This window comes from Aptenodytes forsteri, unplaced genomic scaffold (genome assembly GCF_000699145.1).
Source record: "Aptenodytes forsteri isolate BGI_AS27 unplaced genomic scaffold, ASM69914v1 Scaffold143, whole genome shotgun sequence".
In the NCBI taxonomy this organism is placed as follows: Eukaryota; Metazoa; Chordata; class Aves; order Sphenisciformes; family Spheniscidae; genus Aptenodytes; species Aptenodytes forsteri.
The window spans coordinates 2,067,706-2,094,297 of record NW_008794951.1 but is presented as its reverse complement, the minus strand read 5'-3'; the positions used below and the strand labels follow the sequence as shown (position 1 = coordinate 2,094,297).

General features: G+C 39.9%; 1 protein-coding gene across 2 annotated transcripts in view; it reads right to left on the bottom strand.

Moving 5' to 3' along the window:
• TENM1 (teneurin transmembrane protein 1) overlaps positions 1–26,592 on the bottom strand; it is a 254,601-nt gene that overhangs the window by 81,837 nt on the left and 146,172 nt on the right. Inside the window, exons 11-14 of one of the 2 annotated variants that reach the window (XM_009275367.1) lie at positions 18,989–19,174; positions 17,838–17,861; positions 14,886–15,032; positions 3,539–3,755 (exon numbers count right to left, since the gene is read on the bottom strand). In XM_009275367.1, the coding sequence (XP_009273642.1) occupies positions 3,539–3,755; positions 14,886–15,032; positions 17,838–17,861; positions 18,989–19,174 (574 nt within the window). The remainder of the gene's footprint in view (positions 1–3,538; positions 3,756–14,885; positions 15,033–17,837; positions 17,862–18,988; positions 19,175–26,592) is intronic. The other variant, XM_019471028.1, reaches the window with a different exon arrangement.

The following is a 26,592-nucleotide window of genomic DNA, read 5'->3' as shown; positions in this document are numbered from 1 at the left end:
TTTTTGCTTTTGTTTGTGTGTTAAAGTTGCCAATATTCTCTGACTACCTCAGGCTGAGACATAAGGCTCAGATGTGGAACTCTGTCAAGCAACTTGTGAATTTGCAAGTGTCACATTACCAGAAGATGTCATTTACTGTATTACATTTCTGATTAAAATCTTCAATCAGAGAAATTAAGCTAAAGGCTAGTAAGGTATATTCATTTCTCTTATCTGCCTTTTTTTTTTTTTTTTGCTTTTGTTTTGTGTGTTAAGTTGCCAATATTCTCTGACTACCTCAGGCTGAGACATAAGGCTCAGATGTGGAACTCTGTCAAGCAACTTGTGAATTTGCAAGTGTCACATTACCAGAAGATGTCATTTACTGTATTACATTTCTGATTAAAATCTTCAATCAGAGAAATTAAGCTAAAGGCTAGTAAGGTATATTCATTTCTTCCTGCTGACAATGTTGCTGTAAGCAGCCTTTGAAGGGTAATTAATTCAGTACCATACACTGGACCCTTTTTGTAGGCAATTTGCAGCGAGTCAAATAGCTTGCCAGCAGTGTGCATTAAAAATACTCAGCAAAGAAACAAGCTAAAAACTTTCCTGAGAACAGAAGCTGATAAAAACATTATAATCTGCTACACCCTGCTACATGCAGTAGGTCAAAACCATTCCTGATGTAAGCAAGTACATTTCCATTTATTCAGAATGTGTCTAATCTGCCTGTCAGCATGTCCCAGTTTAAGTTGGGAGTTTGTAAAAACCCAGTACAAATGACATAGCTTTGACATTATAAAAAGCAAAACAGGTTCTGAAAACATTTAGCTCCTTAACATTAATTTTGGTGTAGTATTTAGTCGTGGCTCAACGCAACACCCTGACTGCATTGTAGAAGCCAAATGTTCAAAAATTAGATCTAAGCTAAAGTCTAAGATGCAAATGCAAAAGGATAGATGTCGCAGCAGTTGTCAGAACAACTAATTTCAGTATTTCAGATTATGTTGAAAATGCCAGGATATGGCAGAAACCAAACGCTTTCAGTCTGAAGGACAGAGATAATCTTCACCGTTTTTGATAGCTTTCCCAAATCTATTCAACATCACTTTGGCTTTATCTACAGTGAGATTCATGCAAACATCACCCATATTGGAGTTCCACTGGCCTATGCTACAGAGAAACACCGCACAATGTCATTTGAATCAGAAGACTGAAAACATTGGATAGAAGTTTCTTCCGTAATACTCCTAATGGTGTCAGAGACTTCTTGCAAAGGGGGGGGAAGCCACACAGGGCTTTGCAAAATTTGAGCACCAGTGGGAATGCATGCCAGTGCTCTGAAACAAATGAATGCCACTATTTCATCCAATCCTCCCAACATTTCTTGTTGAACCACCAATGCTATAAAATAAGTGGCATGAGTTAATACCATCTGCCTGGACACAACCTTTTCAGCAATAGCCAAAAGGAGATTAAAAACCCCCAAGCATTCTTTGGTCTGTACCAGATAGGCAGGATCACAGATTTCTGATTTTTTTTACTGTAGTAACAGTTGTCTTTCTGTATTTTTTTCAGTAATCTTAATTCCCAGGGGAAGAACAGACACTAGATGACAGTCAGATTGACAACGTCAGAGGAAGATTTCTGAACAGAGGCAGCACAGCTAAGCTATTGCCTCCTTCTAAGACTCTGCTTATCTGTCATCATTGAGGAAAATTCTGGCAGTTTTTAATAATATTTGACTTATGGACAGGCAAGTTTTCAACAGCCTGGAAGACTTGAGGATCAAGCAAATTGTGGACTGATGAACTCCTCGGGGTGCCCAGGACATTGCAGATTACTGTTGACAAAACCCAGGAGACATGGCACAGCGCAAGTCTCCAGGCACTGCCCTGATTCCAAAGATACAGCCAGCCTCATCTGAATCCCCGTCATCTTCTCACTAAACTGACTAGTAATTTCTCTATAGTGGGAGGAAATTATATCTGGGGTGTGAACAATGCACCAATGCAAGTACAAGTCGTATTCCTTAGTGGTATAAAGTATCAAACCATGGTGAGGGAGGGCTGCTGCTCATACACGGGCCTTTGCTGCTCTTCGTTCTTCAAAGGCATGGCAGATATCAGGGTAAAGAAATGAAATACTCAGAAAAAGCTTTTAAATCCAAGTTAAATCCCATCAGGGATAGCTTTAAAAGATCAGTTCCTTATATCTATAAAAGCACGTTGATGGGATTAGGTGCAATCCGGCTGCTAACATTTGCAGTGTCACAGAACACTGTACAGGCGACTTGAGCGCTCACCTCCTCTCCGAAAACACCTCACTGCGAGGCATTTTGATGAGGAAAATCTTCCACTGGTGACTTTTGGTTTAAACTGCAGGATGCTCCGCTGCGCGTACAGCCAGCCAAGGACCGTGCACCAGCTGCAGCGGCCCTGTTCAGCGAGGCAGCACACTCCGAGAGACCTGCCATTGGCAGGTGGGCGCTTCTCATGGAGTTCATTTTCATGCCCTGTTGTTCTACATATTTATAACATCCTGTTACATTATTAATAGTGATTAAATGTTTAGGTATTTCAGATCAATAAAGACTCTGTTTACATATTTACTTTATTAAAAATTAATAAGTTACAAAGAGAAAGCGCACTGAATTTGTGCGCCGCTATGGAATGAAGTCGAGGTTGTAACCTAAGTGCTATGTGTGAAAATAAAAAAATTGTTATGCCCTTATTACTGGAACATAGTTTATCTAATGCATAGGCCCAGCTGACAGGGTAATAGTTAGGTGATGTGGATGATTTGTGGATCTCTTTGTCAGCATGTAAGTTATAGCGTCCCAGGTGAACTACAGCATAAAAAACTTATGTGCCCCTATATTTCAAATGTTCCGGAAAATATGTGTTACCAGGTTTTCTAAGCAAGTAAGTGCCCCTTTCCTATTGCAGTCTTTTCCTGTTAAAGGGCTAGCCAATCTCACAAACACTCAGAGATCACTCTACTGTTTGCATGACAGCTTGAGATTAACCCGCAGACCAAAATGGTAAACTCCACGCTAGTCTATCAACATGCAGTAAAACCAAAAAAGTTTGTTAATTAGGTAGCTGGATTATATGTAAGTGACACATGTTAAATTTATTACACTGTAAATACCAGTCAAATTCTATTGGGCAGAAAGGTGACTGAATACAACGCATATGAATCCAACTCGTCCTTCTGCTTCCTGCCATTAGACTTATCTACAGCATAAAGGGCCGAACTTCCCCCTACTTATTTTACAAGTATGAGATAGCTTACCTTCTACAACAGCCAAAGTCTCGTTAATAAGAGTAGAAGAGTTTGTTGCTGTGACACTTTTATGAACTAGATAATAATGAGAATCTGATAAACAAGTTCCTCAGCTGTTGGGACTTAAATGTTTGCTATCCTTTAAAATATTTTTTGATCACCAGGGAAGAATTCTCAGCTATCCAGGTATCACCGTTTTCTCCTGGTTAAATAATTGCACTGCGGTTCTCGATATTCAGAGAAGTCTGTCATCTAAAAGAAAACTCACCTGCTCTCAAATGAGACATCTCCTGGGATTACATGAGTGCTTTCCTTCCCAATCAGGAATCTGATTCGATCATAAAAGAGCCGTGGAGGATGCTGAGAGAAAGGCGGTTGGCTGTGCTGAATAAGGTCAAGGGGATCAGGCGAACCCTGGCAGAGAGGACTTGCGTAACAATTGCTTTGCTGACAACAGTCAGGGTCTACACAGTCTGTCAAGCCATCTAAAACGGAGAGAATGGAAAGTTCAGGAAGTGGAGTGATTCTGAGAATTAAGCACCGTGTTTACTACTGGAGAGCACAGGAGGCATTTAATCAATTGCAAGGCATGCTGATTATGACACATTCAAATTCAATAAAGCATTAACATACATGCTTAGTCCAGGAGGGGTATTTCTCTCTAGTCATTAACACTGCATCACCTCATAAAATCCCCACACGACAATGAGAAAACAGAACCTACAAACTAAGTGAATAGGGAAGAGTGGGACTGTCTTCACTGCAGAACAGGCACAAGAAGAAAATCACTACACAATACTTGTTAGTCCAACGGGTGCATGATCCACACTGTGCAGCTGGTATCCCTAAGAGTCCTTTATTGTCACTACTGTCTGTTCACACCTGTGAAGAATATACACTTGCTAACCGGTCTGCAACAATGAAGTCTGAAATGTCATCTAACTCTCATAAGCATCCTCACTACAGTAGTAAAAAAAGGTACTTGTTACAGTTGTCTGACTTCTATTTTAAGCCCTACAATAGTTTTATTAGTGCTTTAGGGTGTTTACTTTTCATTTATTGGTTGCAATGCTAGAACGATCCAAAAAGGGCAGAATCATGAATACACTCCTTTTGTAGTTGGTGATATATAAATACACACCTTGATGCAGGCTCTATCCCAGTGACCTGACAGATACAGTCTACTCCATGGATGTTTGCACCAGGAAAGCCAATTTGGAAAGTGAAAATAAACCTATTTCTTCTCCCTCTATTTTCAAGTATGAAAAATAGAGGAAATAATCGATTTTTTCAGAAATCTACATTTCTTCATGGACAAACTTGCAACAACATTTGTGGGTGAAATTCATTTACTTAGATGTCCCAAGCTTATGATGAAAAGTGAAGCACTGAAGTGCATCTAAATTAAGCGCCTAAATAAAACTTAAAATTGGGCTATTGGCATTTAATTGCTTCTGTCAGCAGCTTAGACGTCCAAATTGCCTAAATTACATACTCAACCAGAATACAGATTTAATAAGGTATAGTAAAATGTCCAACTATCTTCTTAAACATCCATTTTATGACTTCGCAGTTGCTAACTTCCTTAGATTGACAAGCACACTAATGCATATAAAGCAAGATTAAGGCATTGCATCCTTCAACAAAGACATCTCTTTGTATTTTTAACAAGGTCGGTCTGAATAAATGTGGAGTCATCATATCACTGTATGGATTTCCCTTGTGTTAAAATCGGAATGCTATAGGATCAACATACTGTCAGATATTTTCACTTCATGCTTTGACTTTTCATGCTCTGTCCGTACCGATGCTTTGGTGCCTATAAAACTGTACCTCCTCAGGGCCAATTGCGTTATCAGGGAAGCTGCTGTAGTTTTGTCATTGACTTTAATGGGTGCGAGACCAACCCTCAGCCAACTCTGCTCTTTTCTCAGTAGAGCACACTGCACTGTGTGAATGCTCAGTAAATAACAGCATAAGATATTCACTTTGAAAAGAAAGCAAAAGCCCTTCTACAGAACAAACAAGTATAATGAAATGGGCTTTCCTGGAACCTGAAAATTCTTGCCTGACCTTCAGCAAGGTAATTGCTTGGCTAAGCAAAAAATATTAACAAATCTATCCTACTGCAGCTGGGAAATCAGATAGAGCAGGCTAGTTTTTGTGATGATGAGCCAAGGGCAACTGTAGATAGCTAGCAACAATAATCTAAGACTCTCGGATCCAGCAAAGCTGGCATAGCTACAGGTCAGTGCATACTTTTAAGTTCTTTCCACATTCCCCCAGTCCTGGAGACAACAGGCATTTGCCAGCAGGGGGAGAACTTCACAGGGCAACATTGAGTTTTTATTGACTTTGAGTGTAGCAGTCACTTTATATTCAGGAAAACCTAGAAGGCTATTGAAATCCACTAGGAAATCAGTAAGCTGAAACAATAAGGGGCCTCCAGTCTAAACAAAACCACACGGGAAGTGGATGGAGGAGTTCACGATATGAACCAGAGGGGTTTTCATTGTGTTCTGATGAAAAAACAGAAGAGCTTTTTGGGTTGAAACCTGAAGAACAGGCTTGGAACTGCAAGGAAAAAATATCTCCTCTTATTGTTTCCTCTTTTTTGTCCAAGGAATGAAAACTCTCTATCTTCTTAATAAGAGAACTGAAAAGAATCAAATTACTAGTAGATTCTCCAAGACTGCAAACATTAAAGAATTCTACTAGACTTAAAAAGGTGATAAAGAAATTGAAATCTCTTGCTTGTGCTTTATACTGGTGAAGATCCCTGCAAAGGGCTCTGATGTGGTTAGGCGTAGCCGTTCAGGGCTGGCCCCTGCCGGTGGAATGGTTATGGCAGTGACAAGTCTTGTTCAAGGAGTCAAGGTACTTTCTGGAAGGTACTAATTTCTACAAACTGACTGCTGTCTACCTGGGAAACCTGACAATCATTGGTCTGGCAGAATAAGTACTAATCAGAGAAAAGGCACACTTATTTCAGAATAACAGTATCCATGGGGAAGCTATTTTGGAGTAATTTATTCCACAGTAGCTATTCTGATTAATTTCTTCCTTGTCAACAAGCCATTAGATGTGGGAACTGAGCTGACCTGATTCTCTCATTTATGTAAGAAGTAAAAGTGAAAAGCCACAGAAATAGTAGAATATGAAGATTTGCTTAGAAAAGAAATAGCTATAAAAATAACAATTAAATACTTTGCTTTCTCTAATAGAGTCCTCATTCTTCTCCGCTTCGGTCAACAGCTTACGTGCCTGGCAACAAACACTGTGCATTCATGCTGTATGCAAAAAGAAACCAAGTAAAGGGAAAGCTGTTGTCCATCTTCCAGTCAGACTCAATTTTCATCTTTTCTTTGCAGTTTACTTGTCAGCAAAGTGACTATCTTATAAACTCTTCCAGGTTCGACTAATGGAGTTATTTTGGTTTGAATTACTTGCACCTCGTTTCATTTGCCTCTCCAGGCTCTCAGGGCTACAAAAGGGTGGTTTTCCCATTAGTAGGGGTGTGAAGTCCCAGAAGCTTATCTGAATAACCCGTGGTGAGAATGGTATTTGTCCTAACAGCATCATGAACGTACGAAGTGCTGGCTACACCAGGAACAGCTTACGGCCTTGGGAACAAAGGCTACAAAGTCATCAGAGGAAGAAATTGCTAACTAAAATATAAATGTTAATCCAAAGTAGGAGTCTTCTAGGTTACCGATTATCATGCTTGGCTTCTCTCTCTCTCCTGCTGTATCTATTTTTTTTTCCATTTTTTTAGTCTTTTCATTGATTAGGTGACAATTTATTTCAATCCCCCCTCTCAACTGTGCAGAATGAAACAGAAGAAAGATGTTAGTCTCAGCGAAGACACTCGATGGGCAGTGAGGCAGGAGGTGCAGCAGCACCAGCTCTTCTATGGACTCTTAACACCACATACTTGGCTCAGGCCACTGGGTGTATGTATTTAAGAATTATTAACTAGAATTGCCTGAATAATGCAACTTCTAGCTTTTTTTCCAAACAATCAAACAAAATTTAGAAAAGAAATCAACTTGGATAAAACTGAAAAATATTTTTCACACTTTGTGCTGAAGTAAAATAATAAAACACCTATTTCAGGGCAAATAGGGAACTCTTAAGCCAAAATAAAATCTTTGTTCCACTTCAGGCTCATTCAAGAATCATAGACCCATAGAATAGTTTGGGTTGGAAGGGACCTCTAAAGGTCATCTAGTCCAACTCCCCTGCCGTGGGCAGGGACATCTTCCACTAGATCAGGTTGCTCAGAGCCCCGTCCAACCTGACCTTGAATGTTTCCAGGGATGGGGCATCCACCACCTCTCTGGGCAACCTGTGCCGGTGCTTCACCACCCTCAGCGTAAAAAATATCTTCCTTAGATCTAGTCTGAATTTACCCTCTTTTAGTTTAAAGCCATTCCCCCTTGTCCTGTCGCAACAGGCCCTGCTAAAAAGTTTGTCCCCACCTTTCTTATAAGCCCCCTTTAAGTATTGAAAGGCCGCAGTAAGGTCTCCCTGAAGCCTTCTCCTCTCCAGGCTGAATAAAGACTTTGGTTTTAACTTAGACCATTTAAAAGAAAAAAGAAAAAAACCCCAAATCTACCCCCCCAAAAGAAACTACTGTAATTCAGCATGATACCCATTAAAATGAACCAGGTAAAACAAACTGGTACAGAATCACAAGTTACATATGGAGGCAGTTTATGATAATGCAAATCATATCAGTAAGTGCATGTGAGGATAACATTTTCAACAAGCCAATCCTATTTGAAATGAGATTTTTAATCCAGGAGAATAACCCAGAAAAAAAAATAATCTTGTTTATAAACTATAACATCAAACTCATTCACTTGAAAATGCTGCAAATACATTAGTCAACTCTCAACCAATGGTCACATTTTTTAGTTAAGTTTTTATATCAGGAACCAACTATTAAAAAACTCACCGTGTTAAGAAAACACCAGGGTTTCTTTTAAATCTCAGGAGACAGCAGTCAGGGGTATGAACGAACTACTACAAACAGCAAAAACTGTAATTCATACAGCAGAGGAGCCTGTATAGTGAAGTTTTTACTGTCAATTATCACAAAGTGCATCACAGCATAGGTGCAGACTAGAATGTATTACAGAGGTGTAAATGATTTTGGTTTGCTATTAGCATTTTAAAATTTATTTTATATAAAAGGCAGTCAGGCACCTTCACGATGCACTACAGATTATATAATAAAGTGATGCACGTTTTAATGAGTCTGAGATGATGGTTTCCCATCTTCCAGGTACCTTGTTTTGTATGCAAGGGATAATGTTGAACTGGGATTTTTGTTTATGTAAGTAAATTAGACAAAATATTTTTAATATTACTGCTAAAATAGAATTCACAAAGATCGACTTGAGGATTAAAAGCACTTCATAGCACTCTTAACTAATTTAAACAACCTCAAAGAAAGGGCAGAGCATGCCAAAACAAGTTGCTCTGTTTTCAGTCACACCACTCCTCTCTGCATTGCCGCAGGTCACAGAATTAGAACAAGATTTTCCCATTTTCTTGCTGAGGAAGGGATCCTTTCAGGAAGCTTTCTATAAGGAATGATATTAATATTTATCGTGTCAGGAGTTTGTGTCAAAAGAATCACACAATGTTTTCCATCAAACAAAATATCCATGTTTGGGCAAATGCTGTACAGTGATTGTATTTCATATGTTTTGTATTTGAGCTTTCCATACACTGCATATTATCGATATTCTCAATAAAATAAAATAACAATTGGAAAAGAAAAAGGCATTTTGTCAGCTATAAGCTAACAGCAAGAACATGGAACAAGTCACATATTTTGGGCCTGATATGAACAGGTCTATGCCATCTACTTTTTCAAATCCTGGCTTTTCTAGTCTTCTCATCTACCCTTGAATTAATTGCAATTCATGACTGCAAATATGGGAATATCACACTAACTCATGTTGCTGAAAATGGATCTGTGTTCACAATTAGTACAAATTGTCCAGGTAGCGGAACACCCGAGGACATTAAAGAGGCACTGGGTGGGGTCACTGGTAAGGGAAGCAAAGAACAAAGCGGTTCTAATTTCGGCAGCGCTGGCTTCCCCAGCATGCAATAACTTTCACAGCGGCTTCTTTTCTATTAAACCACCAAGACGCATTATTAACTGGCTACGAAAACAACAAATTCAATCAGAGTCTACCTCCCATGTTACTGGGTTAGTAATTTTAATAAACCATCCGCTATCATTAGGTTTTAGCAAGCAAAACGTAAATAGTTAGCAATAATACTTAAAATTGCTATTCTTCTTTAAAGTTCATTAAAAGAGCAGAGTTCTTACTCCTTCAAGCTTTTGTCACACATGGAGAAGATGCTACTAATGTTAACTACAATAGGTTTGAAGTTTTATGGTTAATGCCAAACCCAGAATACTACAAGAAGTGGTGTATATGCTTATATGGTGCATGCATGTACATGTATGCAGGCATACTCACAAACACACATACTAATAAATGTACTCGCTCAGTCACATGAAAATCAAATCCATCTCTAAGCAACATACTGTACTTGGTATAAGTAATACCAATGACCTTCATTTTCACTGCTGCGGAGCAACCCAGAGGCGTAAGTGCTCTCCCACTCCCTCTGTACTGATCCCAGTGAGCGCAAGCCAGCGATGGAGCTGTGAGAACTATGTCCAGAACATCTTTACAGAAAGTAAAAAACGGGCTTTAAATTTCTCCTTGCAGTAAGCAGATTTTGTTCTCTGAACTCCTTATGCAGGACAACCTAAAAAGCTCAACACCATGACGCTCGATACTTGAAGGATTTGAGCTTTTCGGTACACCTGCATGATCAATTGTTCAATACTATTGTTGTTTGTGAAAAAAAAAATCCACAGGAGTCTTGAACTTACATTTGCTTGCTTTCTTTTACAGATTTCAAATAAGCATTAAACAATGCCTGTGCCGACTTGTTTCACCGCAGGCTCAGTTAAGTCCAAATAGGTTTGCCAGGAATCCAAGCAAACTGAATCAAAGAGTAACTTCAGAAGAGACTAAGCAGCAGTAACTGTCATGAGTCTCTACTGCTTATTCGTATGCATTAATTCAAACTGCTTCTCAAATTTTAGCTGTAATACATAGCATGCATATGACAGAGAGGCTGTTAACTGAGAACACCAGCGTTTGTGTAAGGACATTGGAAACCCACCAGTGTGCCTGTGGAAAGGCTGCAGAGTGTTTTACCCAGTGAGTACCAGTGGTGTTTGGCCTTCCAAATTACACGGGAGAATGTAAATATATCAGGGTATGATTTTCAGAAACTGCAAGTATCCCCGGGGAGCCCTCGCTGCTCAGCAACAATGAAAACCATTCCCATCAGTATTATTTATATTGTGTAATAATAGCATATTACTTATACATGGACTCAATATCTCTGTGATGGATAGGTTATTAAAATGCCAATGGATGGGTCAGAAATACATCAATATTTTAGCAGCACTGGTTATCAACCCAAGGCTATGCTGAGTCATATATTTTCTTGTGCTTGGAAAAGCTTGGAGAAAGCTACTATAACTGTCTGAAGTGACTGAAGGGATATTTGGAAGAGAAATCAAAGCTTGTAGTAAATAGTATTTTCCTTAAAAACAAACAGTCAAGATTGATTCATGAAAGAAAAAGAAAACGATGAAAAGAGATCCAGGCAAATGTAAAAGAGAGATCTGTATCAAAGAAATTAATGGGAGTGACAGGCTGCAACTTTCAGCTGAAAACAAAGACCTGCATGTGCAGCAGCAATGTGAATATGTGTCAGAACAGCAGGTAAATTGTGGCTTGGGGGGGCGGGGGGGTGACCTGTGAGCTGGTGCCGAGCGCCCTGCGCGTCCCAGTGCTGCGGCAGCGTGCTCTGCCTCCTTGCGCCTGGGACGCAGGCACTCGCCTGCGCGGAACTCAGCAGAGCTTTCAAGCAATCTCCTGGAGCTACCGAAGCTTCCAAATGAGTCTAAAGTAATGGCAGGACAAGAGAAAATGACCTGCTCAGATGAGCTGAATGGTCATCTTATAAACTGAAAATGAAATCATGTCAGTCATGACAATGAAAGAAGGAGAGTAAGAAATGGGGAATAACGGGATGCTGAGGGAAGCCACGGCGAGGGAAAGGCCCCACTGCAAAGGACATCTGCTTGACTTCTTGGCATTATTTAATGGACATCACACTGCTAACAGACTGCAGATGCACTCCACAAGAGCAAGTGCAAACCATGCTGCCATGCATCTGTTATAATGCTAAGACCTTTTCAATGATATTTGTAGTGATATTTGAACAGGTAAACATGCCCTTAAGTCTGCAAGTAGGAAAAAGCTAACAGAGAGTTATGAGATGGAATGGCAAAGGCAGTTATGGTACAGTCAGGGTACAAGTACAGTGTATACTAACGGGGCTCTGAAAGAAATAGTACTCTCCCTGCTCAGGAAAATACTTCTGTATGGGTTTAACCTTACCACCATGGATAACCGCACTAATGGGGAACTCGGTGCTTCAGCGTCTGCAGAACCGGGATGCCTGTGAATATGCTCGTGGCTTACCTTTATACTAATATACCAGTCCTTAAAAAAAATGAATTCAAGATTTCCTCCCTCCCAAAGCTTTTGTGCTGTTACTACTGACCAAACAATATCATTAACACTTCCTCATGCCAAATAAATGACATTATTCAATCCCTACAGTTGGAACTAATAAAAAACTTCATTTTCTAACACCTTTTTTTCCTACCATATATTTGTATGTATTTTTGTATAGTAAAAATCTCAATTTTTCAGTCTCTGAAAGTACCGTATAATAAATCAACTGGAAACTACACAAAATTATCACTCCGCCTAACTCCTGAAATAAGAGTTTGTTTGAAATAATACTTGTTCAACTTTACTACAGCTTTGTTCTTTGGTTGTGACTTCCTCCTAGTGAACTTGAAGCACAAAACAACTCCTAAGGTCTGAGATATAAATGTTTTGATTTAAACACAACTGGAATGAATAAGACCTTTGCTAGGTGAGAATACCATGATTTGGAATATACAACGGCACTAAATTAGGTCTAGAGCATGATGTCCTGGGCTATGTGTCACTGACTGAGTGTGACCACATCCTAACGGCTGAGGAAGTTACTACCTGTCAGCTGAGTTTCTGTAACCCAACTGAGTGCATGCTCTTAACTCACCGCAACTGCAGGCGAAAAGGTTAATAGCTTCCATCTTCATGAACCTAATCCAGTTATGTAGCTTGATGGATGGCAACTCGTTATGCCACCGTAATATTCTCATGTGTATAGTGTAAGGCACAACCTCCCAGCAAACAGGAAAAGTCATGTCTCCTTCCTAATTTCTGTTTTTACCGTTGTGTATGTATACAAACCCTGAAACACTAGGAATCAGTTCTGATTTCCTATTAATGTAACACTGGTATAACTCCAATGACTTGAGGGGAGTTTTTCTAATTTAGGCTTATGCCAAATCAGGTCCTATGAACTTCATATATAAAGAGAAGTGGTTTTAATATGTAGACGTAATTTTCTTTTCTTATATAAATTTGATTGCGAAGGAAACTTAATTACATTTAGCCCATCTGTAGTAGTCAGATTAATTAAATATTTCTCTCTGCACTTATCTCTAATTGTAATGTCAACAGAGCTGTCCTAGTCCATGTTATGTTGTCGTTAAAAAGGAAAAAGAAAATCACTTTTAAAACCTGCAGTGAAATGGTGTTAAGTGTCTGCCTTAAACTGACAAATTCAAGGAGATTTAGAGTTAAAACTGCCAACTCTTTCAATAACTCACCGTTATTGCAGAATATAAAGCACCCAAAATCACAATACAGGACAGTTTATACAGAGCCAGTTCACAGAGTGTATCAGAAAATGCTTTACATACATTACAGGCTAAACAGGGTTTTTGTGGACAGATTTAAGAGTGCAGGCGAGTGAATCAGTGCCTCGGACAGCAGGGGAGAGCACCGGACAGATGGGAAAGCACGCGGGGGGCAGCGATGCCAGCTGTGGGACCTTGTGTGAAAGGGATACGCACCAGCGTAGAAGAGCACAGAGAGTGGGCAGAGAGACGGTTGTTAGACGTCTTGGAAATAAGGTGGAAAAGGAAGGATAAGAGAGGAATAAGGCGATTTTGAATGGGGTTCAGAAATGAGGAAGCCTTTGCCAAAGGACAGCATGGTCTTAGAGCCCACAGGATACAAAATCAGGTGGTCTCAAAATATATCTGTAAATGAGGAATCATCACTGAGTCAGAATGTTTCTATTGAGGTCCCACAGTCACCTCAGTTCTTGGCCCTAAATCAGGCTTAATTTATCAATGACCTAGAAGAAAATAGACAGTCATCATACTAAGGTTTGACACTACAGCGGGGTATGAGATCTCACCCAAGACACTGAGATGGTCTGTGAGTGTGACACAACAAGATAATATATATTTCAATACATCTCCGCGTACAAGCTAAGGAAAAAAATGTAACTGCGCTTGGGGCAGATGTATTCACAGTCTGAATGATACAGCTGCACAGCTCCGAGTACGGGGGCAAGCACACCGTAAAGGACGGTAGTAAGTGAAGGAGAGGAAAGCAATAGTCCTTCTTGACTGTCCAGTAAATGAGTATTCCTAAAATAGATAGGAAAAATAATTAACTCTGAGAGCAATCAGTGAGGAATGTTGTGGCTTTTCTCCCACTGCTAAGTTTGAAATAGAGTCTGGATGTTTTTCCTGAAAAAAATGCACTAGCTCATGTATTAGAATGAACTACTGGAAAGGAGGCAGAGACTAACTTATGAAAGAACTACGTTTTTCCCAGCAAACCTAAAACTTACACAGCCTTAGAACGAATCAAGACTACAGAGGTCTGAGGTAGGGAGCACCCAGTGCCAAAGGCCCTGGTTCAACTGGTGGAGAAGAGCGAATGATTATTTTAGTACAGGGCTCTGTTTATGGTACTTTCAAAAAATTACTTCTGCATACTTTCTACGCTGGCTTACTCAACAATCGTTCAAATGTAGGTCCAGATAATTGCAAGAACTGTGCTGTGGCTCAGTGGAACATTAAGAAAGAGATTAATGCTAAAAAAGCATCTCTAAATGTATGCTTTCTGCTTGCAAATGTGTTCATTTAGTATTAACTTAAGACTAAACTCTGGATGCATTTTGACAGGCACACAGGTTTTTTCATTTGGGTATCTATTGGCTGTCTTTTCTGAAATAGATGACAATGTTATGAGGTAGAGTGGAAAGGAGATAGAAGAAATTAATTGTTACACTTTTTTGGGTTTTTTTTGTTTGTTTGTTTTGGTTTTTTTGAAAGGAAAAAGTCAAGTACTGGGATGATAGGCACAGCACATACATAATTTCTGCTTTGCATAACATCTAGCACAAGGGTCTGTTCCCTCACTGCACTTCTTCAGATGAAGTCAGTGGAGAACAACTGCCTTGAGCAAACAAACATTGACATTCTGTGATAAAAAGGAAAACATACACCAAAACTATAGATTCAAATGATAATCAAGGATGTGACAAACAAACAGAGAGACGTGAATTATGTATCATACCTCCATCATTGTCCAGGTTATCTCCACACACCATTTCCATGACAATGTTACATCCCGAGCCACTCCAGCCCACTTGACAAACACAGTGCCATCCATTCTGATCAAGCGTGCACCTCCCATTTCCGTAACAGAGACCTGGGCAGCCATCTAGAAAAGAAAATGTACAAAAGAAGCCTTCATAGAGGAGTCGTCTTCTCTTTTACAGTTGCAATTATTCTTTAACATTCTTTCATATAGTATTATACTTGCTGCCTTCAAATGATCACAGCTCCCTTGCAAGCCATTTATATTTTTGGCCAAATATGGAAAAATCCCCATCCTGGTCCCTCCCTCTGCTTGCCCAAAAGTCACTTCTCAGTGAGGAATGAAGATTTTTTAGTGTGTAACATTTTGTGCGCAGGAAAAAAGTGAGTAAACTTATAAGAAGATATTTAACAGTCTGCCGTGTCCATCTCTTTCTCTACTTATTGAAAAATAAGTTGTAGATCACAAAGGAAGGTAAGACATAATCAACATTTATATCAAAGATATACATGGAAAATATTGTTTAGATGACAAACTGGCATTTGTGGACATAATCCTACACATTGCAGGGAGTGGAGGTGACCTTTTTATTCTGTTCATAAATACTCAGCTGACTGAGAAAAAGCCAATTTGATTTGGCTGGTGAGGGGTCTGGAGAACAAGTCTGATGAGGAGCGGCTGAGGGAACTGGGGTTGTTTAGCCTGGAGAAAAGGAGGCTGAGGGGAGACCTCATCGCTCTCTACAACTACCTGAAAGGAGGTTGTAGCGAGGTGGGGGTCGGTCTCTTCTCCCAAGTAACAAGCGATAGGACGAGGGGAAATGGCCTCAAGTTGTGCCAGGGGAGGTTTAGATTGGACATGAGGAAAAATTTCTTTACTGAAAGAGTGGTGAAACATTGGAACAGGCTGCCCAGGGAAGTGGTTGAGTCCCCATCCCTGGAGGTATTTAAAAGACGTGTAGATGCGGCACTTAGGGACATGGTTTAGTGGGCATGGTGGTGTTGGGTCGATGGTTGGACTTGATGATCTTAGAGGTCTTTTCCAACCTTAATGATTCTATGATTCTATGATTTATGCTACAACTCTTTCCACAGAAGGCAAATGAGGGAGCATTTTCTTCCAACGTCCAGTTCCACTTCCTTCATACTATAGCCGATTCAAATATGACAAACACTTGCCCTTTAGTGGCTCTGATTCTAGATCAAAACTGGAACAATGACTGTAGCATCCTCTGGACTATATACTTGTAAGCTCTGAATCAATAGTAATTTGGACATTCTCAGCTAGATCTCTTGCCTATAAGAGTGAGAGAGGAATTGTCTCTTGGCTGTGTATACTCATGTCCATCTGCTTGTTTAGTTCAGTGCCAGCTCAGACGTTTGTCAAATCCTCACCGTGTCACACATGGAGCCAAAGGACAATGGATAAAGCTCAGCAATAAGCTTAACATTGCAAGTGGCATCCCTTCTAAGAGGGCTCCTTTCTTTTTGCCAGCATGGACATAGAGGAACTGAAAGCCCTTCTGTACTTGATAGTGAACATCAACACTTACGTGTCACCAGAGAGAATTTTTCTGAGGAAGAAAGAAGAGGCCTCAGTCTGCATGTGTGTTCACCAGAGAGAATTTTTCTGAGGAAGAAAGAGGCCTCAGTCTGCATATGTGTTTGGCAACCCCTGGATGCTCCAAAAGGACTTTGGAGGAGCTGACCAGAGAGTCAGAGAATCTGTAGGACTGGTCTGTCAGGTTGTGACTTACAGCCCAGCATGCAGCACATTTCCTGGCAGCTTTACACTAGGCACATCATCTCGCTCCTTCTCACCCCCGGCAGAGTTTATCAATCATATCTGCAAACAGGGAGATTGGAGAGTCTGACCCCTCTTGCTCGGAAGAGCTGGAGATGGGTGGCACTGTTTTCTCACATTGGAATTCTGGAAGCTGCTGCTCTAAAATAGCATGAGGTTGGCAAACACCAGATATACTATAAAAGCCAATTATTTGCCTGTTTCGGGGAGTTGGGGGAAAGGGTAGGATGTGAGAGCTGTTCTGGGTAACAGGGATGTTTTTCCACTTCAATTCACTGCCCTGCTGAGTTAATTCATTTCTTGTATATGATTATATTTTACTTCTGTGTGTGGTTATCCTCTAAGACTATAAATGTAATCAAATGAATACCTACGTGGTTTTATTATTATCTAATTCTGAAGAAATAAAATAATAAATACAAAATAAACACCCAGGTCTTTCTGGAATATTGGTTAGTTTGATATTTCAGCTAGCAGCATTTTTGCAAGGGGCAATGTGCACCATCGCTCCGCACAGCATGGCTAGGAGTGAGGGACTGCTGCCAAACTCGCGGAAGGTACTTGCACTGACATGAATAAGCAGGACCTGCGACAAGGCATGGAAATCAAATGAACAGCACCAGACAGAAAACAACATAAAATTTAACTCTTGTGTCAAATGATTTGAAGAGAACTATATCACATCTAGCATAGACAGCTTTTAAAAAGGCGTACGTCTCTATCAAAAGAAACTTACTTCAAGCACAAATGAAAAAAAAAAAATTGTTCTCATGGAAGACAGGATCAACACAAAGTTTTTTGAGCAAGTCCTCAGCTCTGTCATTACTTTGGAATGGTAAGCGAGAGCAAAAAACTGATTTGCCTAACACAGCACATCAGATGGCCACATGAAACATGCTTACACTGCTACAACTTTGCAAATGAGCACATTATTTGTTAAAAACTGCATTTTCTTCGGTAAGTCTCTCTCTGTGTGTATATATATCTCCATAAACAAGTGTTTTATCTATTCTGGCAACTTAGCAGTACAGAAGCTCAGACAGAACAGGTAACACAAAACACTCCATTCCCAATACTTGTGTATCTTTTCATTACTCTTTCACAAAGCTGATACAAAAAACTTACCTCGAACAGCATCTAAGTAGTGAGCTTAAAAAAGAAAAGAACAAAACTGAGATGGATTGAACTTCTGTACCCAAATGAAAATACAGACGCCATTTGCTTATGGCTTGCCACCTGTTGGTTAGATATAAAGTGTCTCCCTCTTACTGCAGTCAGATCTATTCCCGCTACTGTGATCAAAACACATTGCGTATGCGATTGTTCTCCATTTGATGACAAGCATGCAGAGGACAGCTTGGGCCATACCTGGCAGAGCCTACAATGTGAAGAGCAGCCCTGTTTATCTTTTTAATTGTTTTGGTCCTTTTCTGGATTTGCTCTAGACAATCTTTACAAAATCAGGCCGTTCCTCCTTCACAAACCTAATTCTTGATTTAGCAAATCTGATTCAGTAAATTCTAGAGCCAGTGAATTAATTCTCTTAAAATGATCAAGAGAAAGATAAACCATTCTACTTTTTTTCAAGAAGCAAGAATGAAAGCTCACGCTGCTCACCTCTGAAAATTAGATACCCTGCTATTATAAACAATTAAAATGTTTAAGAATAATCTTGCTCTGGGACATTTTAGGGAGAAACACTATTAGACTTTGCAAAAACCTGTTGTATTTCATTAAAAAGATAACTGTGACATTTGTATAGTAGAGTAATGACTTCTAAAAAGATCTGAAAGCTTTACCTTATTAGGAATATTGTTAGAAGCCAGCGATAGAAAAAACACCTCTAGTAATAATAAAAATATGTAAATCCTCAGACATGAAGGCAGGAAATTTAATGCAAGAATTACTTAAGCTGAATAATAGCTTCATCCCTTCACACCTTCTATTTCTTAAACATTTTTTTCCTTCCTAACTCACAGTTCACATATGAACACAACCCAAAGATATGTCAGGACCGAGATATCTTTCTTTTGTGTGTTTTTTAAAAAAATCATTCATCAATGTTATTTCCTCTAAACAGAAACCTGCACTGAGTTGCTATTCTGTGGGACAAGCAGGCTGCACCAGCAGTGCAGAGGCACCTTTTTTCACCTGGCCTGATTCTGGGTCTCTGTTTTTCCAAAATGACTTGAATCAGACTGACGGCTATGGCAGATCTTTGTGTAACTGGTTAAGATTTTATGTATTTTATTTCTAGAGGTACAAAATGCCCTTACCAATGGTGCAGTGGTCCCCTTCCCATCCAGGGCTGCACTCACACTTCCCGTCCTTGCACTGGCCGTGTTCAGCACAGTGAGAGTGGCAGGTACGTTCTTCGCAGGTTGGTCCCACCCAGCCCTCTTCACACTGGCAGATCCCTCTTGAACAGACACCATGGCTGCCACAGTCCAGGGTACACAGCTCTGCGTAGGATTACAAAAATACATAATGTGAAACAGCAATTTCCTACTGCAAATAGAATTTGCACCGATACTAAATTTAATCACTTCTATACTAATATCACTCATCAATTGGATCAAATATGGGATTTCATCACCCAGTACAGACCTCACACAATCTGGCTGCCTCCTTCTTTAGCAGTTACTTGCAAGACCATTTATTTGTTTGGGGTGGGGACTGCAGAAACGGTGGCTTTGCATATGGTAGGGCAACGGGTCTAAACCAGACAAACAATGACACAAAAAAGTCCGTATCTTTTGACTGATTTCAGCTGAGGCCTTTAAAAGCAGCATGCCATATCCGTTCCCGGTTCCCACTGGCTCAGTTCTGAAATCTATTATAAACTCAAATATTGCAAGTGAGATGAATTAAAGGATAAAGTGGCACATTGAATAAATACAAGCAAAAGTCTTTGAGATATTCAGGCATTTGTAGTGATGGCAAAATGGCCTTCACTTACAGTAAGAAGAGCCACCAGAAAGATAACGGTGAGAAAGAAGAAGAGCAAGCACCCCACTCTGACGGCAGTATACAATATCACATGACCTACAGGCCACGCAGATCTGCCTAGTTCTAAAATGCCTTTCAAGGATTAAAACTTTTTTTTTTCCTTCCTGACTCTCATGAGTCAACTGCTAAGAAACCAGAAAAGCTGTTTTGGGAAGACAGGAGTACCTCCTTCATCGCACTCAGAACGATTTCTCTACCTGGGCATTGTAGAACACCACTTATCGTGAAGTGGAATGAAAGTCCTGAATTGTTTCAATACATCACAATATGCCAATTGCAATTCTACTTCCACTTAGACTAAAGTTGTTCTGTGAAAAGAATAGCTTCATTATAAAAAGGTTCCATGTAGTTTGAATTTATTTAGAATAATTTGTGTCAAGAGACAGAATTTGCTTGTTATTCTGCAATTAACCTGCCACAGAAATGTTTCCTCCTTCTTCCTCTCAGAAAGCAGCTGATAGCACTACAAGTGTAAGCCAAATAATCGTGTCTGCTCTGATTTCAAATGTCAGTGTTATATATTTAGTTGTGGCAAGGTTTTTCCCTTGACAGATTTTAAACAATGATCATTTATATCTTGGAACTATTGTATATAAACATTCTTAAAAGCATTTGTAGTGACAAATGCTGTCACTGTATATACCAAGAAAAGTTTTAAAAGTTTAAATTGAAATCTTATCAATTCCAATCATTTTAACACAAAGAAAAAAGCAGCACAGAAATGGAACTGCACAGTGACATTGCAGACATGCTGGGCTCTGTCTCTAGCCCTTATTTTCGTTAATAGCCGGGTGATGGCACAGAGTGCCATCGGAAGAATCGGTGAGTGACAAACTGGAAGAGCATGGTCAAACTCACCTTCAGAAGCAGAAGGCATGGTAAAGAACCGAAGAGAAAATGCAGTAAAAGCAACTGTGAAGTACTGTCCTGAGGAAGTCAAAACCAGCTACATAAAAAATAATTAATTTTACTATTCAGACAGGGACTTGTGTTATACTAGAGTGCAAAATAAACATAATTATCTGATGATATTCCTGCAAAACAGTATATAAGACAAGGAAAGAGACTGCCCTGCTATATTCAAACAAAGGACTGTGCTGAGCCTGGGGCATTATCCCTTAGAAAGTCTTGATTGCTGCCTGCTGGTCATGTACTGATCTAATGCTTCATGCCTTGGACTGCCTGCCTGCAGGTACTGGGAAGGATTTCTTCCCCCTTGCTGCGTAATTTGGCTTGGCTTTTTTGTTTTGGTACCTGTTGGTTCCTTGAAAACCTGGGAGACCGCTCAGAGGACTACAGGGGGGACTTGCTCTGTTATTTCATTGGTACTGAACTCGCCCAAGTACTTGCTCCTATGATCAGGAAGTAAACCGATCCCACCAGATCTGGGATCACAAAAAAATCGCCCCCAGGCCAGACTGGCAGAGGACCACTGGTATTATTTTAACCTATCTTTATAGCTTGGGGCATGGACTAACTCCTGAGAATTAAATCTAACAAATTACCTGCTACTACAAGGACTTAGGCTGCTAGAGGGATTGCCTTTGATCTCTCCTGATCTCCCTCTAGTTCATTATAATTAGTGCTTTTGGTATTTTACTGTAAGTGGCAAAGATTGTTAAGAGGATTTTAAGAAATATTCTGTAGCTTACACTACGTTGGGGTAAGTGGAGTAGATGTTTTTTTTGACCTTTCTGGATTGAGTCTCTGCTACATAGTTTTTTGCAGTTGCGGGACTGGCTTAGTTCAGCTGATGCCAAAACTTCAGGGAATATTGTAGGCATCAGTATACAGAAGTGGCAATGTAGGCTGGAACGGCTGAAGTGGGGAAACAAAGTGATACACAGGGCTTCCGATCGTGTCAGCAGCTCTAGCAGCTCCCACCACTTCTCTATCTGTAAATAAATCAAAGAACCAGCTGTGGAAATCCTTGAACACATTCCCACACATGGCACGCATGCCTGCCTCACCTCTGTCTGTCTACCCAGCAGTCTAATCACGACAAACTCATCTTCCAAACAAATAAAAGAAATAGCAGCATGGAGCCGAAGGCAATGTAGGCATATCCCTATCATAGGGACATAGATCTTGCACATATTCCTATTTTACAACGCCAAAATTAAACGGATCTTAAAATGTTTGAAAGTTTTCCATTGTTTTCCCCACATTTCACATGAAGAATAAAATGTTTAAACACTATTTAAGCTCGTAAGTTCAATCAGACTAATGAAGTGGAGATACAAGATTTCCTAGCTCATAAAAAAATATCCTAGGCCAGTCAGTATATAGTCTTCACTCACAAGGCTCCTTTTTTTTTATTCTATTTTCCCACATAAGGTCACACACAGCCGAACAAATTTTCCTTTATTTTTCGCCTATTGGAATACAGTGGCTTCTTCTATCCCAACCACACTGCCTTGGGAAGACAGCACAGCGGCACGAGTTCTGGACCCCAAACTGGCTCTGTGTGACAGGAAATGTTAGGTTAGTTGTCCTGCGTCCAGTTATTCAGTCTTCACACCTCATTTCTACCAGCAAGTCAGGGCACAGTAACCAGATACCAGTAACTGACTAAAAAGCGTTACAAAACACGTGTGTGTCAAACCTGCTCCGGAAAAGGAATGCCAGAATGATCTTACCGAGCTCTTGTCTTTCCTTCTAGTAATGCATTTTTTCCCCAAAACATTTAATCTAAATCATCTTTGATGCAGATCAAAACCAATTCTGTAAGCACCAGACGTAACGAAACCTGGTTTCTTAGTTTGGACCAGACACTTTCCTCAGTTACCCTAGTTCTCCTGCTTCTCAGCCCACTCATACTTTATGGTCACTGAGGCCAATCCTGAGACTTACATTTGTTTTGGTGAATGATCCAAGATTCTCCCCAGACTTCTCATGCAAAGCAAGGGAAATCAAGCCTAACATCGTCCTATTAATGCCGTGGTAGTACCTGCGGCTTTAATCCACAGCTAATTCAAACAACTAAGATTAAAAAAAAGCATTATCAGTTAAGGTTGTCCTGTTTTTAAACGCAAACCAATTCCTTAGCCCCTCCTGTAGATAAAAAAAGTACAGAAATATCAGCATAGCAGGGAGCCAGGTTAGCATTTGTGTTTGTATTGAGAGACTGGGTTTCCACAGCAGACTAGACAAAATGAGATACTCGAGTGAGTGGACAGCGACCAAATACAATGGGAAACAATACAATAACTTGAAATAGGTAAATAGCTTCAAACAAAGCTGATAAAAAGTGGTAAAAATTCAGACAGCACTGAAGTTCGACAGCAAGTCAGACATCATGCAACCGTTCTGCTCAATGGAGCATCTTCCTCCTTCCATAGCAGTTGGTCCTACAGGACTCAGAAGCAGCCCAAAACGCAGTGGGTACTCCACAAGGGGCCAGCACAGCGGGGCAAGGGCTTTGAGCTGTGGGTAGGTGCAGCAGTTGAGACAGCCAAAGATGGCTCCTCTGCCTGAAACAGCTATTCCAGTCCCCCTCCTCTCCATCCATCTCCTGGCTCTGTCTGGAGCTTATCTGAAACTGTGGTGAGCTGATTCAGATCATGAAACTGGCAGATAATTATTCACTTTATTTTCCTAGGTTAATACCTGACAGCTTGCTGAGCTAAACCAGCCCACTGAGGGATCAAAGAAGCAAGAGAGGCAGGGCGAGGGAGGAGACGCAGATCACAGCCTGGATGGGGGCTGTCCTGCTGAGGAGCCACAAGCTGTGCCATCAGACAAGACTGCACAGGACAAGAGCAAGGGGGAGGTGACTTATTTAAGGTAAGAAGGGAGGCAGGTGACAAGAGGTTATAGTTTGGATTAGAAAAGTCAATCAGGGGTATTCTCTCACAAGCCTTTAGTTATGCTGTTACATTAATCGCCAATCATTCTCACAATGTACAGTGCAACACAATTTGAAGTCCCTCAACTGTGCTGGTGTTTAGGCTTGTAGGCTTACATAAAAGCCATCTCTTCTCTCGCACCCCTCTTTGTCACCGTTCAGTGGGATATACGCCTGCCCAGCTTGCCTGCCTGAGCTCTAGGCAGATCTCGTGGAGCGTGGTGGGTTGAAGGCTGGTCTGTAGCTAACAGACCAGATCCTCGGTAGGCGTGAATTTTCATGGCTCCCACGAAACCAACAGAGTCACCCTAATTCACAGTAATCCATGGCCCTGTTTCAGTTTTTGTACCTGTACGCTTTGCAATCAAAACAAGGTCCTCTAAGTGTAGGGCTGGAAAGTTAATTTCCTTATTTAAGGAAAAGCTCAGCTGTGCAGACTCACTGCAAGCAACGTGCTGGCACATTGCTGGGAGCTGGCCTCAGCCGACCCCTGCAGTTTCTTATAGACTTTCATGAAGTACAGTCTATCAAATCTAAAATTCAGAGTCCTTAGACTTAAACCAATTAATGAATAAGAGACTTAAAAAATGTTCAATCCAGTCTAGAATTTTTACTGACGTGTCCTTAATTCTGAGAGCTCATTAATTTTCTCGGAAGAAGGCAAATGTGAGCTGTGAAGCATTATTTGTACATATTCTTGAGAAGGAGACAAATACGTTGATCATTCCTGAGCTAATCTAAAAAGCATTAAAAATTCACTCCACACTCTTCATTTTAATTACCTAAGTCAACAATGAGTTCTTTCAAATGTGTTTTATAATAAGTTTCTACTTATGTGATATGAAAAGGGAAATTAAAGCTAAATATTTTATAATTTGTAATGATAAGGGAAGATTTTAATGTTAATTTGACATGTTTCAGAAATAACTCTTAGAAAATCATGCTAAGAATAACAAAACTATCTAAAAAACAGTGGTCAAATACTACGCAAACACTTTCATTTTACTTTTCTTCACATTCAGTGGTGAGTCTTGTTCTACAGACAGTCTAAACCTTAAGTATCATATTCATAATTTTGCTATCCATTTTTTAATAAGTGGTTTTCCATAAAGATTAGAAGTTAATCTATCCTGACTTTCACCCAATAAGCTTAACTGCTGGAGGCAGCAAAAAAATCACCTATCTAGGCCTAATAAAGAAAGTTTTTTCAATTTAAATATACGCTGAATTTAATAAGCTTGCATGATAATTTCAACAATGTTCCTGAGCTTTTTAAATTACCTTCCCGCTGTGTCCTGGAGACAACTCTGTTCTAGCTTTCATTTTCAGCAACTGACTTTATTAATATAATTTTTTACACCACAAAACAGTTCAAAAATGTAAAGTTTTAGGAGTTTCAAAAGCACTTGAGCTATATTTTTTCCATAAAACCTAATGGAAAGTTGTCCCCACTAGAGAAGGTTACCTGAGAGAGTGCACTATAGCAGTTCAATGTAGATACCAAGTTTTACATATTTGTACTAGAGGATATGTTATTTTTATGGTACAGCTTATATTATTTTCCTGATTTAAACAAACTCCTTTGGCAATCTGGATGTTATAACTGCATCTAACCTAGGCTTCTCCAACAGTGTCACAGTATGTCACTTAGGTGTGCAATTTTTTACATTCCTAGCCAACCACAGCTATGCTGATAAACCATTAAGCTAGGGACAGTTTTGCTACAGAGGCAATTACATGGGCTATGCCAGTATTCAGCGGCAGCTGCTCTTCAAGCCTGAGCTGGAAATCAAAGGGACTTGGAAGTATCTGCAAAACATTAATTTTGAAGTCTCTGGCTGTCAGCTGCCAGGTTTTGTGAACAGAAATCAGGTTCCTGTGTGGAAGAGGCAGCAAAGGTGCATTCCCCAACAATTACTGCTACATCTTCTCCCCATCCTTCACACCACCAAGCAGCACTTGATGGGAAAATGCCATAGAACTTTATGTGAAATTTGGTACAATCAAAAATAAATCAATGTAAAAGATCATCACTGAATGACTGACAACTCTTTGGGAAAAAAAAAAAAGACTCTACTACTCTACTGTCAGAATACTAAAATAATACACAGTTCTGACATGTTATCTATGTGCATAGCCCAGTTTACCTATTTTAATGTAGATTTATAGAAAATAGAGGTGCAAAGGACTTCACATGATCATCTGTTCTTCCTTGTTCCAAATGAAATCATACCTGGCATCCCTTAAAAGCTCCCAGCAACAGAGAACCTACCACCACCGGACTATCTTCACAGACAAATGCTCTCTCAATCTAAATTTCTCTTGCTGCAATACTTCTTGTCCTTCTCTCCACGCACTGCATGCTCACATCTGACAATGAAATATATTAAAGGTCATCCCACAATAACACAACAATATGTGAGTTTGAGCGGTTTGTCATATTTGTGTGAATAAATTCAAAGCAACACTTTAACGTTAACTACATGGACACTGCAAAACTATTGCATTGAATTTGTTTTCACATATACCTCAAAAATCACTTCCACAGTCATTTCCAAAGATTCTCCTCTTGCACAAAGTGGGACTCAGTGGCCCATCCCAACAAAAGACACACAGAGTGAGATTCATCTCACCCAACCTGAGACATTTGCATCTGAAATAGTTTTGTATTACAGTCTGTTATCAGAATGTTTAATGTTTAAATGTATTCAGCTATTGATATTTATCCTTTCTGACACTGTCATAAAGCAAGAGACTGTAGCAAGCATACAAAACTATATTAAGTAGAAGAGGAATGATTTTGGAAAAATTCTCAAGGAGACAACAGGTCCTACTCCAAATCGTATTTGCCCTCTTTTCTGGCTCTGAACGATGTTAGAGAGGCTCGTAAGCTATTACAACTATTTACAGTTTTCCGTGCTTTACACAAACGTGGACATTCCTTAAACTCCTTAAATATCATTCTTTTCTTGCATCTTCTTGATGTCTTCTATTACTTGGACTCGTATTAAGTACCCCCTTCCC